Consider the following 14642-nt stretch of genomic DNA (forward strand, 5'->3'; position numbering starts at 1 on the left):
GACCTTGAGGTTGTCAGGATTGTATGTCTGCCTCCCCCGACAAGCAGGCCACTCTTCCTCAGGGCAGAGACCAGCAAGAAGGTTCCTAGAGTCCAGATCTGGGGGATCTGTGAAAAGTGGGGTGAGGAGGAGTCATGGGGTGTAGGAGGCCCTGACCAGCTTGGCCCAGCCCCAGGCCAGAATGAGAGAGCCCAGCTGTGGGGCGGCAGAGGGAAAGGTTCAGCTAGATCAGGCCCTGAGGTCAAGACCTCCTCCTGGGGAGGTCACCGGGATAAGTAATCAAGGGAAGCAAGATACCAAATGAAAAGCAAATGCCAAAACCTAATAAACATAGAAAACCTTCAGAAATAGAGCTATGCATCTTCATAGCTGAGTATCTCCCAAAACCTATCTATCTGGTGACCTACCCACCTACCTGTCTCCCTGTCTGGCTAGTTATGTACCTCCCTGTCTGGCTCTGTCTATGGCCAGCTATCTAATCTACTACAGAATGTAGAAAGGTGTGTCAGGATGTGATCCAAACACAGCAAAACAGGACTCTCATGACAGAACTAAGGCGCAGGGGAAGAGAGGTGTTCACTTCGTTAAGTTTTATTACTGTTAGGAAAACGTTCACAGGGAGAAAACACTGAAGCAGGGACTCTGCTGTCGCCTGCAGGTTCAAGGATCATTATCAAGGAGAGACTAGGGTATCTGCTTTTTATTTTTGGTGTTTTCCTGAAACTTTATTTAAGGAAACATTGCAGCTTTTTTTTTTTTTTTTGTAATGTAAAAAGCATCCCATAGGGGACATATGCTATGGAATTTTTTAAAAGATTTATTTAGGCATGCACACAGGATGGGGGTACAGGATGGGGGTGGCGTGGTGAGAGGATTCACCAGAGATAGAGTGGGGTGCAGAATAGGCAGATGGACTGAAACACACTGCTGGGGGGGGGCAGCGGGCAGGTCAGGAGAGGTCTGCTGCGCCATGTGGGTCAGCTCCCTGCAGGGGGTGGGACTAGTGCTGTAGTGACTGCAATAGCTTCACAGTGCTGTTGGAATATATATTTTTAAATAATATAATAGCTTATTTTTACATCATTTTGTGCCTTTTTCCTTCTCAGCTGTAATCCCTGTGGGCTTCCCATCACCAAATCACCCGTGTATACCACATTTATATTTTTTCTATAATCATCATATAATAGTTTATTATATATATAACATATACATAATAGTTTATTTTTACAACATTTTGTGCACCCTGTGGGATAGTTTAAGGCAAATCCCAGACATCATTTCACAGCCGATTTCTCAGGGAGTGTTTCTAACCAACAAAGACTTTTCTGGTGTTCTTATGTAAGGACGCTGTGCCATCGTCGTAGCTACAACTGTGTCTGCATGAGAAACGCTGCAGGTATCATTCCTCTCCCATTTGCCAGGTGAGGAAATGGAGACGAAAGAGGGAAGTAACCTATGGAAGGGCTCACAGCAAGCCTGTCAGGGCTGGGGCCCACGTCAAGGCCAAGGGAGGCCCGCGCCCACTCACTGACGTTCCTGCCCTGCCGGCTGCATGCTAGAAGCGGCGCCCAGCAGGGCAGTGACAGCCCGTGCGGTGGCCTCAGTTTCCTCCCCAGAGTAGGCAAGAGGGCACCTGGTGGCCGCTTGGGGTTGGCTGTAGCCAGCGCCTCCGCCTTCCCTGTGCCATGCCCTCATTCCAGGGCAGTTCAGCCGGCGCCTGGGTCCCTGGGGCCCGGGAACACGGTGTCTGTGTCCCCTTCCTTCCCCAGAGGGACCTGAGGTGAGGCCTGCAGAAAGGACTGTGTCACCTGCTCAGAGGTGCCGGTGTAACCGAGACCCCAGCAACAGGAGGAGGGACGTGGGGGGGGGGGCGTGCAGAGCAGGGTGTGGGTTCTGAAAAATTCTTTGCTAAATGTGCCTGACATTTTGTTCCTCTCTTGGCTTTCTGAAAATAATTTAATACAAATTTTTAAAAACCTTTTATTTATGCATACAGAACATGGATACAGGCCAGAGGCTCAGGGGTGGTGAGAGGATTCACCAGAGACAGAGTGGGGAGCAGAACAGGCAGATCAACGAAGTACACTGCTGAGGGGAGCAGCGGGCGAGAGAGCAGAGGTCTGCTGGGTGTTGTGGGTCAGCTCCAGGGTGGGGATCGAACTCATGCTGAAGTGGCTTTAGTGATGCACAGGGCACCCTCTCTGCTGACAGCTGCTGAGGGCTCGGGCTCCTTCACCCCCAAATCTTCACTGAATCCAGAACAAGGCACACACACATTGATTTTGGACAAGACAGAGTGAGCACCTCATCACCAGAGGCACTGAACTCAAGATGGGACAACCTTCATTTTGTGGGTCACAGGCAAGAAAACCAAACAAAAAATATCCTGAAGTGCAGCACTGTGAAGCCAGCACAGCCACTGCAGCACAAGTTCGATCCCCAGCCAGGTTGGTGACCCACAATGCACAGCAGACCTCTCCTGACTGGCCCTCTGCTCCCCTCAGCAGTGAACTTCATCGATCTGCCTGTTCTGCTCCCCATTCTGTCTCTGGTGAATCCTCTCACTACCCCTGCACTCTGGCCTGAACCCCAGTTCTGTATGCATAAATAAATAAATCTTTAAAAAAAAATCTTGGTTTCTTTTGAGGGTTTCACTGTCAGCCAAGGATTCTGGCCAAAGCAAGGCAGCTACACCCCAAGTGTCCACTCGGAGAGCACAGGTTAAATAAATGTGGGACAGTCACACAATGTAATACTGCACAGTTATAAATAAGAAGTACTGAGAAGGTACTTACATGCTGAAGGTTAAGATACAAGTTATTTATACCCTGAAGTTACTTATGTACTGAAGATATATCAAGTGAAAAAAGGAAGGATAAAAATATTCTTTAAAAATGCAGAAAGATCGGGTTCAGACATTTGGTGTATGTGCTTGGCTGAGGAGCCAGTGGGGCGAGCTACATCTGTGGGATCATGACCGAACACCTCTAAGTTAGAATCCCGCCCAGGCGGAACAATACTGCACCACGGAGATAAAAAAAAAAAATGCAGAAAAAACGAAAATGCAGACCCATATTTGCTTGTCTTTATACAAAGAAAAGGAGAACACAAGAAACAAATCTAGCAGCAGTGGCGGGGGTGGTGGGGTGGAAAGGGGAGGAGGACGAAAGCCTTTTTACATTTTTTGGATATTTGAGATCCGTGGATGTATTGTCTATTTGGGGGGGGGGGGGAAGCCCTAGTAATACGAATAAAAAGGCTTTAGTCCCTAACTGTTGAAACTGGCCTCATCCTGCTGGGCTAAGCCCAGCTGGCCTCATCCCCCCAACCCCCACCCTGCACCCCCACTTCCTCTAATGCTTCAGGCAGTACTGTTCACTGTCCTGGACCACCCTTGACTTGTGGGGCCAAAGGTCCACGTGGAGCCGGTAAAGCAGAGCCTTTCTTCTTTGCCCACGACTTGCCCTGTCTGAGCAGTGAGCCTTGTTCGAGAAGCCCCTCAGTCTGGTAGTTTCTCCCGTCCTCCGATCCCTCTCTGTGGGCAGGCAGGGGCTAGAAGGTGTTTTTTTTCGTTTTTTCAAGCTGGGAAAACCGAGAGTTAGAGCAGTGCATTTGAACCCCAAAGCCCAACACAAGAGCCCAGGCTGCCAAGGTGACCCATTGGGACTCCCCAGTCTTTCTACCAGCTAAGGCGTGCAGGGATGGGGGTGGCTCCGACTGGCTCCCATCCCCAAGGGGCCAGAGTCCTAGCCCTTAATGCCCCCTGGACTCCAGGCTGTGCCTCCGCAGGAGAGGCCTGGGTCAGGCCAGGGAGCTCAGACCAGTAGCTGGTCTCTGCGTCCTCTGGCCTGGGCACCCACCCCTTGGTAGCTGTAGATGCCTGTGGATATTCAACCCCCTCCCCTGAACTTAGTCAACCGGCCAGAGGCTTGGTGTCTCCCCAACTGGGCACAGGCCTTCCTGAGGACTAGCATGGCCCAGGGGCAGGTCTGAGTTTCACACCCCCAGAGACTCCAAGACTACCTGGAGATGGGGGATTTGTATATATATTTTTTAAAGATTTATTTATTTATGCATACAGAACTCACAACTGGGGTGTAGGTCAGAGCTGCAGGGGGTGAGAGGATTCACCAGAGACAGAGTGGGGAGTAGAACAAGCAGGGACTGAAACACACTGCTGAGGGGAGCAGCGGGTGAGACAGGAGAGGTCTGCTGTGCCCTGTGGGTCAGCTCTCAGGCCAGGGATAGAACTCATGCTGCAGTGGCTGAGTTAACCCCTTGTGCACAGGGAGGGCCCAGGATTTGTATCTTTTTGACAAGAGGGGAAACTAGAGTCACACAGACAGTGTGATTTCTGCTTTCCCCAGCTTGTGAGGAGGGGGTGGGCTTTGTGTGTGTGGGTGCTTTGGGTGTACTCTGCCTGGGGCTGGGGCCCTGCCTTAAGCTTCTGAGTGACAAAAGCGATGCAGCAACATCTTCCCGAGAAGATAAGCTCCCTGGAGGGGCCTGCTGGGAAGCAAGGGGCTGTTCAGCCCAACCAGCAAACGCCCTGCCTCTGAGCCTCTGCCCAGGGCTGGAGGCTGTGGGCAGCCTGTGGTCACGCTGGCATTCCGGACCCTGCCTGGCATGTGGGGAATGTCCCAGCAAAGAGTCCAGGCCTTCAGATGGCTCAGAACAGGGAAGAGTTCCTGGGGGTGGGGGGTGGTGGGGGGAGAAGGGGAACTGCGGGGAATGTCCCCTTTGGGGAGGAGGATGGAGAGCCCTGCTGAGGGAGGGAACAGGGCTGAAACCAGTGTGACCCCTCCGGTGTGGTGTGCGGAGGTCCGGGATTCTAGGAGGTGCGACCCAGGGGTGTCAGCGGCCGGGCACGCTGGCCTCGGAGGCTGGAGCCTGCTTCCCCTCTGGGTCTGTGCTGCCCAGAACTGCTGCACCTCTCTGACCTGGGCGGGAAACGCAACGCTCAGTTCCTGCACTGCTCACCCGGCCGCTGCCCAGTAGACGACCCTGTGGTTTCTGCAGCCCCGTGACGGGGACCGTGGTCACCACCACACTACCAAGAGACCTATTTCCGCCGGCCAGGCAGGTTCCCCAGGCCACAGGTAGGGGTCTGGCAGGCCTCGGGGAGGGTCCTGGGAGACTCGGAACCCTCCGGAAAGTGCCGCCCCGCCCCGCCCAGGAAAGCCCGGGCGGCTCGGGTTTCAGTCCGCAGACCCCTCCCAGCTGCTGGCTCCCCCACCCCCTCGGCCCGACGACCCCCAAAGGGGCCCGCTCTTCGCTCCTTCAGCCTCCCGAGTGAGGCTCCTCCGAGCTGCCCCCCGCCCCGCCCCGTCCGCACCGACTCGCCCCGTGGCCTTTGCTGTCTCAGTCACAACCTCAAGCCTGGCTCGCCCTTCCTCCCCCTCGCCCTCGGCCTGGGTGGGGGGCCTCTGAGGGGTGACGGCAGTCTGGGTGAGTCCTCGGGCTGCGGCGGCGCCGGGGAGAGGAGCCGACCCGCTGGGGGCGGGGAGCTGCAGAAGCCCGCAGCGCAGGCGGGGGAGCAGCGGGGCGCGGGGCCCGCTCGCTCGGCCCGGGAGCCCCCTCCCCGCCGAAGCCCCGGGAGGGCCGAGGAGGGGCGGGGCGGGGCCTAGGGGCGCTGACGTCATACCGCCTATAAAGGGGCTCGGGCGCCACGGGCAGGCTTTGTGGAGCGCTGCGGAGGGGACGCGCCTGGCCGCCGCAGCCTAACAAAGAAGTGGGGCCCCGCCGCAGGGACCCATCACCCACCTCTGGGCCGCGCCGGGGGCTCTCCTGCGCGCCGTCACCATGACCGCCAACGGCACGGCCGAGGCGGTGCAGATCCAGTTCGGCCTCATCAACTGCGGCAACAAGTATCTGACAGCCGAGGCGTTCGGGTTCAAGGTGAACGCGTCGGCCAGCAGCCTGAAGAAGAAGCAGATCTGGACGCTTGAGCAGCCGCCCGATGAAGCGGGCAGCGCGGCTGTGTGCCTGCGCAGTCACCTGGGCCGCTACCTGGCGGCGGACAAGGACGGCAACGTGACCTGCGAGCGCGAGGTGCCCGGCGCTGACTGCCGTTTTCTCATCGTGGCGCACGACGACGGCCGCTGGTCGCTGCAGTCCGAGGCTCATCGGCGCTACTTTGGTGGCACCGAGGACCGCCTGTCGTGCTTCGCGCAAACCGTGTCGCCGGCCGAAAAATGGAGCGTGCACATCGCCATGCACCCGCAGGTCAACATCTATAGCCTGACCCGCAAGCGCTACGCGCACCTGAGCGCCAAGCCCGCAGACGAGATCGCGGTGGACCGCGACGTGCCGTGGGGCGTCGACTCGCTGATCACGCTGGCCTTCCAAGACCAGCGCTACAGCGTGCAGACCGCCGACCATCGCTTCCTGCGCCACGACGGGCGCCTGGTGGCGCGCCCGGAGCCCGCCACCGGCTACACGCTCGAATTCCGCTCCGGCAAGGTGGCCTTCCGCGACTGCGATGGCCGCTACTTGGCGCCGTCCGGGCCCAGCGGCACGCTCAAGGCGGGCAAGGCCACCAAGGTGGGCAAGGACGAGCTCTTCGCCCTGGAGCAGAGCTGCGCCCAGGTCGTGCTGCAAGCGGCCAACGAGAGAAACGTGTCTACGCGCCAGGGTGAGTGGGACGCCGCCCCCCCCCCCCGCCTCCTGGTGGGTGCACAAAGCTCACCCCACCCGGCCCCTCCAACCTCCCGCCATTTCGCCCTCGCCACCGCCGCAATCCAGAGCGAAGCCGGCTGCGCCCCCGCTAGGCTTGCGGTCCACCCCACCCGCCAGGGACGTGCGCTCACACCCGGATGCCCACCCTTGGTGTCCGGTGCTGCACACCCCCATCCAGCGTTGGGATTGGGGCTCCCCAGGCCCGGTAGTCTCCACCCTCTGTGCCACGGTCCGAACCCCTGGCCCAGCCTGGGTTCTCTCGACACGCACAGCTTTGGGGGTGGGGTGCGCTCTCCCCTTTGCTCGTGCCCCTCCCCCACCAACAGGCCTTTAACTCCGGGGCGGAGGCGAGGGTCGCCAGCCCTGCAGGCCGCGCCCCTAGCCCCAGAGTCCACAGTTCTCGCGAGTCACGCGGGCGCCTTTGATCTCCTCGGGAACCCCTCCACCCCCCACCCCCCAGCCTCTAGGCCAGTCTTCTAACCTCTCAGGGAAAGCTGAGGCTGCTGTAGGGGGCACCCCGAGTCCTGCCCTTCTCCCCGCAGCCCCGCCTCTCGCGGCTGCCCGGGTCTAGGCCGCGGCCTTTGTGAACAGGGGGGCGGGCTCCTCAACAGGGCCCTCCCTCGCCCCCTTTGTCCTGCTCAGTCTCTGGATGGGAAAACCAGATGCGGCGGGAGGGGGGCGGGGGTGAGCTTTCAGCGGGTCCCCCCGACGCCCTGGGCCCAGTGCCCGGGTCCCGAGCCTCTCCCGGAGGCGGCCTCCTCCCTGCGCCGCGACCCCGGGACGGCATGGCGCGGAGGGCGGCTCGCCAGGCACCCCGCCCTGCGCCCGCCGCGTGTCTGAGGGCGGCCGAAAGTCGCCGGGCGGCCCGAGCGTCGTCGGAGGGAGGCCTCAGCGCGAGCACGGCGCCCCTGTCCGGCTTCCTTCCAAGCCGCCGCCCCTCGAGCGAGCCCATTCCCAAGGCTCCGGCCCGAACAATTGGCTGCAACTCGTGTGTCCCCTCCGGGGCCTCCCACTAGCCCGGCCATTTCCTACTGGTCTGCGCGCCAGAAACGAGCCCCCTCCCTTTTTCTTCATAGATCCGCTTCCCCCTCTCCCCCGCGGATTCTCTTCTGGTGTCCTTGTTTCTACTTTGGGAAGGAGATTGATTCCTTGCAGCCTGGTGGAGAGACATGTGGGGGTCTTCTCCTGGATGGGCGTTTGGACCCCAGCCTTGCGGGGTGGGAGCCCGGATCAGTGGTCTCCCGCTTGAAGGGAGACTTTCCCCTATGGCCCCTGTCCTGAGCGTGCTCTTTGGAGATGTTGGAAGCACCAGGCAGTGGGGGTGGAGGCCAGAGTGGGATGATGGCTGTTTCATGCCTGTTTGCTGATTGAGGTGGCGATATCATTTCTTTTCTACAGATGGGCTTGGTTTAGGACCAGAGAGGTGAAGCCATTAGCCCAAGGTTACAGAGCAAGGAAGCAGCGTGCAAAACTGTGTTTGACTCCAGAATAGCCCTTACCTGGACCCCCTGATGCCTCCCAGCACAGTGGACTTCCCCTTTGTGGTCCCACACAGTACTGGGTGGGACAGGACCCCCCACCTGTTCAGCAAACAATGAATTTCCAGAAAATGTGACATGCTGAGATCTGAGTAGTGAACAAATAGGTATATATCCTCCTGGAGGGGCTTAAGGTCACCTCAGTTGGCACATGATCAACATCGCAGAGGTGTGGGACAAAGGCCTGAGGACCCAGTAAGTATGACAGAGTCTGAGATTAGCTGGGGATGGGCTGTTCGGAGCAGAGCACTCAAGCCGAACGGTAAGAAGAATGGAAGTGGAAGGAAGTACCTATCAGGTGCTTGGAATGGACCTGCGGGCAGAGGCATGGCTTGTACAAAGGTCCTGAGGCAGAAAGCTGCATAAAGCCCAGTGTGACTGGAAAGAAACCTGTTGGTAGATGGGACTGAGTGACCAGCTGGGCCACAGGAACCTTAATGGACATTCAGCACAGGCATACTTGATGCATGTTAGGTGAAGCCTAGCACCTTCACTGGGGAAGGGTAGCGGAAGCAGGTGGCCTGGCCCTAGCCTTGGGCTCAGGAAGGAGCAGAGAGCGCCTGAGGGTGTTTTTGGCAGCCACTGGTGAGCTTGGACAGATGCGGTCCCCTTTCTAGTAATGCTCACTGGGAGTGTCACGCTGTGATTCAAGCTGTGGAGCAGAAGGGGCTGGAAATTGGGCCAGGAAAGGTGTTGCCTCTTCTGTGAGTTTACAGGGATATGGAACTGGCGGGGAGGACTTTGGGGGCTGAGATTGTAGGCTTTAGACTGGGGTCCTTGACTTGTTATGTTAGCAGACCCAGGGCTTCAGGTGGGATGGAGGGTGATACAGGACCTGGAGGCAGCCTAGAATGGGGGGTGGAGGGGCTCTGCGTCTGCAGAGGCCATTTTAGGCAGGTCTGCGTGGCAAGGAGGATGCAGGCAGCTGTGCCTTCCACACCTGTCAGGAAACGCCAGCCAGAAAGACGAAGGAGGACCCTGGGCTTAGCTGACGGGGGGATGTGAATCATCCCTGCAGGCCTGCACAGGCCAGGCCTGGTGGGGGCAGGGTCTTCCTGCTGAGACTGCAGGCTGCTCCAGTCTCCTTTTCTCCATCCGTGAAAGCCAGTCCTACATCTGTCCTGGACAGCCTGTCAACCAGCTTTATTCCCAGGGGGGTTGTTCTAGCTTCCAGCGAATGTTGAGGCAGGTGGCATGTGTCCATCCTAGATCCTGGGGTGTGGTGTAGCTGTGCCCACTTCAAAGGTGAGGGCGTGGCTTGGGCAGGGCCTCCTAGAGAGCAGCATTTCATGACTGGACTGGGCTCTGTTTCTAGGGAGCCTCACCTGCCCTGGGCTCCAGCCAGTCGCCATGTTGCCCAAGTGATGTCTCTGCTGCCTTGCATCTAGTCAGCTGCACCCTGGGGTCTCAGGAAGGCCCCTGCCCCAGTCACTCAGAGGTGAGGCTGCTGTCTAAGGGAAGGGCTGGCCAAGCTGGGTCTTGCAGGTTGCATAAGAGTTCTCTGGGTGAGGCAGGTATTTCAGGCCTGAGGAATGACTTGTACAAGGATGGAGGAGGGATCTGAAGTGGTGAGATAGTGGTGAATACTGATGGGAAAAAGGGAAGTGGGTGAGATGAGGCCACACTGCTCCAGGCCCCTCCTCCACACTGAAGCTGGCCTGTTTGAGAACCACGGGTGGGTGGGGGCGGTGAAGAGCACACCAGGGAGGGAGAGGGAGTGCCCCTCTGAGCCAGCATCCAGAGAGCTCAACGTCTGCTGCTCTGTGTGTGGGAAGCAGGAGATAGGTCCATCCGTGGGCTCTGTAAGCCCCCAGCTGCCGGGCTCCCAGGTCTCCTGAGGGCTGTGACTCAGGTTTTCTGTGCTGTTGTTGATGAAAAGAAAAATCCCGAAGAAAAACCCTGTTCCCATAGTAACGTAGGCTCTAATTAGAGACTCCAAGGCCAAGTGGGGCCTCTCCTGTCTGGGCAGGGCCCTCGAGCCAGCAAGGGCCCGCTGGGTTTGGGGTGGGGATGGGTGGGAAGGGGAGACCAGAAGACCTTATCACCAGGATCCTAAATACTTCCAACTTCTTAGAAAAATGGAGAGACAGAGCCCTGTGGACAGGGAGAGGGAAACTGAGGCTGCGTGAGGCAAAGCACCTGTTGAGGGGTACATCACTGGGTGGTCTTGTCCTTCTCCCCAGATCAGTTCCAGGACTAGACTCAGTCAGGGCCGGGTCTGAGGAACAGCAGTTGTGTGCCCTGGGCCCAGAGCAGGGACCCTGTGGAGCCGCCCTTCGCCCCGTTAGTAGCTAGTAGGTGCCTGGAGCTGCTGCAAGGACGCAGGGCCACGGCGGGCTGCGCCGGGGAGAGCTGAGTCTGCCTCTTGCACCAGGAGCCGTGTGCTGGGTTCAGGTTCAGAACTGTCTTCCTGGGTCCGCCCTCAGGCGGGCTGCAAGGCTGTCATCCAGGTGAGCTGGAAAGCACCCTGCAAATCTGCAAGGCTGTGTTCAGATGCGCCTCGGAACCCCAGGATAAAACTGCTGGAGATGTGCCTCTATCCCATGTCCTTCCCTGCCCCCCTTTCTGGGGAGCCTCTTTTGTGTGGACCCAGAGGGCCGTCGTGCATGGTCTGTCCCCGCCTTCCCTTGAGCCTGTCCACCAGGCATTGTGTGGGTGGTACCCTGTGGGCAGGTGCTGGGGGCAGGGGTCTCGGCAGAGCAGGGGGGTGGCAGCCCTGCAGCACTGGGGGCGGGCAGCTGCGGGGTGCTGGGCGTGGTCTGAGCAGGCCAGACCCTTGCCAGCTGTGGCCTTAGTCCCATTCTGGGTGGTGGCTCAGGTGTCCAGCAGGCCTAGCCCCTGCCTCACCTAGGGCTTTTCTGAGGTGCCAGGTCGCTGACATCGAGGCTGAGGGGTTCAGTGGACCTGGAGGTTGAACCCAAGGGCTGGGCCTCAGAGGAGGGGTGGTGTGGCAGGAGGCTCCTTCCCACCTTCCTCCCAGAGCGACACCTGGGCTCCTGCCTTTACCTGGGGTGACCTTGGGCAGCCCCGCTGCGCCCTGTGTGTCCTGGGATGATTCTGGGTTACTCCTGGAGGTACCGCCCTCCGCTTTCTCCCATCTTCATGGTGCTGGTGAGGGCAGGGGGGTAAGGCGGGTGTAGTGCTGAGAGGGGCAGAGGGAGGCCCCTGGCGCGTGCCCGCCACCTGCATCAAATCGGAAGTGCCCTCTCCTCACCCCCATGGTCCCTGCTCCGTGGGGGTGTCGAGGCCCAAACGGTGACCCGTGCGCGAGCCTGGACACCAGCAGCCAGCCCTGCTGCCGCAGTTCTGGGAATTGGGCGGTCGGAGAACGTGACTGCTGTGCCCGCAGCGCTCCACTGGCGAGTCAGCACAGACTGCGCGGCTGGGGGCTGGGGCGTGGGCTGCATTGGGGGGCAGCCCCACGGCCCCTGGGGTCACGCCGTGGGGTGCTGGATGGGGGCCATCTGTGCGACGGCATCTTTTATGCTTTGACGAGCTAAATCTTCTGAGAGGAACATGTGTTATGTCTCACTCTTCTAACTTGAAGGCAGAAGCAGGAAGGATGATGAGCCCCCACATACTGACTCCCCCAGATTTGATATTCTGCTGTGGCAGCTCCATCTGTCCCGTCATTGTTTTGGGGTGTATTTAAAGCAAATCCCTGGCATCAGGGCATCTCGTCGCCAGATACTTCTGTCTGTATCTCTAAAAAAACCGAGGCCATTTTCTTACATAAGCACATGATGAACAATAATTAAACCTTAATACCTGACCCCAGGCAGTGGACTGTCCCCTCTCGGCTCAAGAGCGCCTCTTCGCACTCGGTGTGTTCCGCGGTGGTGTCTGCGGTTGGAAGGTCCCGTGAAAATGGACAAAGCTGGCCCTGGTCTCTGGCCGGCCCTGCCTGGGGTCCTGGCGCCTGCCCTCTGGGGTGGAGGCCCAGGGGTCCCAGGCGGGCTGCGGGGTTCCTGCAGCCCCGTGTGTTGTGAGTCCCCAGCCCTGTGGGTCCACCCGGTCCTAGTGCAGCTGAAGGCTCCCCCACAGGTATGGACCTCTCGGCCAATCAGGACGAAGAGACGGACCAGGAAACTTTCCAGCTGGAGATTGACCGGGACACCAAAAAGTGCGCCTTCCGCACCCACACGGGCAAGTACTGGACGCTGACGGCCACGGGGGGCGTCCAGTCCACCGCCTCCACCAAGTGAGTGTCGCTGCCGCTTTTCCCACCTGGGCCCTCCCTGGGGGGGTGCTGGGGGAGCCCCACCTGACCCTGTGCTGCCACCCCCAGGAACGCCAGCTGCTACTTCGACATCGAGTGGCGTGATCGGCGGATCAACCTGCGTGCATCCAACGGCAAGTTTGTGACGGCTAAGAAGAACGGGCAGCTGGCCGCCTCGGTGGAGACAGCAGGTAGCTGCCGCCGCCCCAAGCCCAGGACCCTGCGGGACCAATCAGGACGGGCCCCTGGGTCGGCCGCCCCTCCAGCTAACCCCGCCCCAGGCTCACCCCAAGGCTGACATACACGCTGTGACCCTGCGCCCCTCTCGTCTGAGCCACCGCCTGGCTTACCCTGAGGCTGACCGCCTGCCCCTTCCCTCCTCTGGGCCAGGGGACTCGGAGCTCTTCCTCATGAAGCTCATCAACCGCCCCATCATCGTGTTCCGCGGAGAGCACGGCTTCATCGGCTGCCGCAAGGTCACCGGCACCCTGGACGCCAACCGCTCCAACTATGACGTCTTCCAGCTCGAGTTCAGCGATGGCGCCTACAACATCAAAGGCAGGTTCTCGGGCCGCTGCCGGGGGGGGGGGCCGCGGCGGACTCTCCCTGGACTTGATTAGCCATCTCAGGTCCAGGGATAGATGTCCTGTGACCAGCGAGGATTGGGGGCAGGGAGCAACCCCTGCCCCTTGTTGTCTATGCAGAGGGGAGACTTCCCTGGGCAGGGAGGGGCAGAGCCGAGAAGGCACAGCGGGAGGTGACGCCAGAGTCATGGGACTGAAACCTGGGCGGGGGTCCCTGGATGGGTAGGAGGCCTGGGGGGGCCACGAGTGAGGGTGGAGGGCCAGGTCGAGTGGGGCCTGATGGGGACTCTGCCCCTAGACTCCACAGGCAAGTACTGGACAGTGGGCAGCGACTCCTCGGTCACCAGCAGCAGCGACACGCCCGTAGACTTCTTCTTTGAGTTCTGTGACTACAACAAGGTGGCCATCAAGGTGGGCGGCCGCTACCTGAAGGGAGACCACGCGGGGGTCCTGAAGGCCTGTGCCGACACCATCGACCCCGCCTCTCTGTGGGAGTACTAGGCCGCCCCGCCGCCCCGCCCAGGCCCCTGCCAGCTCTCCTCCCGCGGCTCTGCCTTGGAGGGCAGGCCCCTCGCCTCTCAAACTGGAAGCCCAGAGGCCCGCTGCCCCCTGCGGGTGCCCCGGGTGGGTCCGCGGCTATGGCCGCTCTGTGGCCAGATTTCCGTCCTTCTCTTCTCTCATGGGCGAGGCTGGCACCTCTTTCTTCTGACCTCAGACAACTCTGAGCCTTATTTCCCCAGAACTGGCCGAGAAGTGGGGATCCAGAGGCTTGCCCGACCCCTGGGCGTGGTGGGGTGTGTAACTGGAATCTCTTGCCCCTCCAGAGGGCCTCCCTGCTACTTCCCCAGGCCTGGGCACTTGCCCCAAGCCTGTGGGCGCCACCCCCTGCTGCACCAGGGGGAGCGCCTCAGGGTGGGGCCGAAACTGGATGTGCTGCCACTTGCCCCTTGTGCACGGAGCAGGCCTGCCTACCACACACACGCTGTGGCCGGGGCCCTGGTCCTGTCTCTTCTCTCACCCTGGCCTGACTGGAAGCAGAAAATGACCAAATCAGTATTTTTTTTTTTTTTTTTTAAATGAAACATTAGTATGGAGGGGTCCTGGGCATGCAGACCTGTTTGTGGCTGTGAATGGTCTTCCCGGGCTGGGAAGTGGGGGTGTCAGGACCTGCTTCTGGTGAGCCTCTGCCCACTTAGGGTGGGGCAGGCAGGGTGCCTTCTGAGTCTAGAACCTGCCCTCCTCTCTCCCTGCTAGGGGTTCTCACTGGCCCCCTCCGCCCCCTGCCCAGCGTCCCAGGTCCGTGTCCCCCAGGTGGTGCTAGGCCCCTCACGTCTCAGCCAGAGCCCCAGGGGGTTCGGTGCTCCTCCCGCTGGATTCCTGGGGTGGCATGAAGCCTACCCTCAGCCTGGAGCCTGGGGGCAGCTGTCCAGCTCCCTGGTTCTCAGCTCCCAGACCCACCCACAGGTTTCCCCACCTCCACTTGTCTCTGCCATGCATCTCACTCTGGGTGTCTTGGTCTTATATTTTTTTGTAAGTGTCATTTGTATAACTAAACGCCCATGATAGTAGCTTCAGACTGGAAAGAGCAAAATAAAACAATGCGTCTGCGGCCCCAAGGCCGGC

The 14642-nt window shown here is 59.6% G+C and overlaps 1 protein-coding gene across 1 annotated transcript; it reads left to right on the forward strand.

Annotated features, from left to right (window-relative positions):
- Nucleotides 1–5675: 5675 nt before the first annotated feature.
- Nucleotides 5676–14642, forward strand: FSCN1 (fascin actin-bundling protein 1). Its single transcript, XM_004691924.2, has 5 exons — nt 5676–6634; nt 12261–12417; nt 12505–12626; nt 12826–12993; nt 13318–14642. Exons 1-5 carry the CDS (start codon nt 5803–5805, stop codon nt 13518–13520), a joined length of 1482 nt encoding a protein of 493 aa, XP_004691981.1. The 5' UTR covers nt 5676–5802; the 3' UTR covers nt 13521–14642.

Source organism: Condylura cristata, unplaced genomic scaffold, assembly GCF_000260355.1.
Source record: "Condylura cristata isolate star-nosed mole 26May11 unplaced genomic scaffold, ConCri1.0 scaffold00032, whole genome shotgun sequence".
In the NCBI taxonomy this organism is placed as follows: Eukaryota; Metazoa; Chordata; class Mammalia; order Eulipotyphla; family Talpidae; genus Condylura; species Condylura cristata.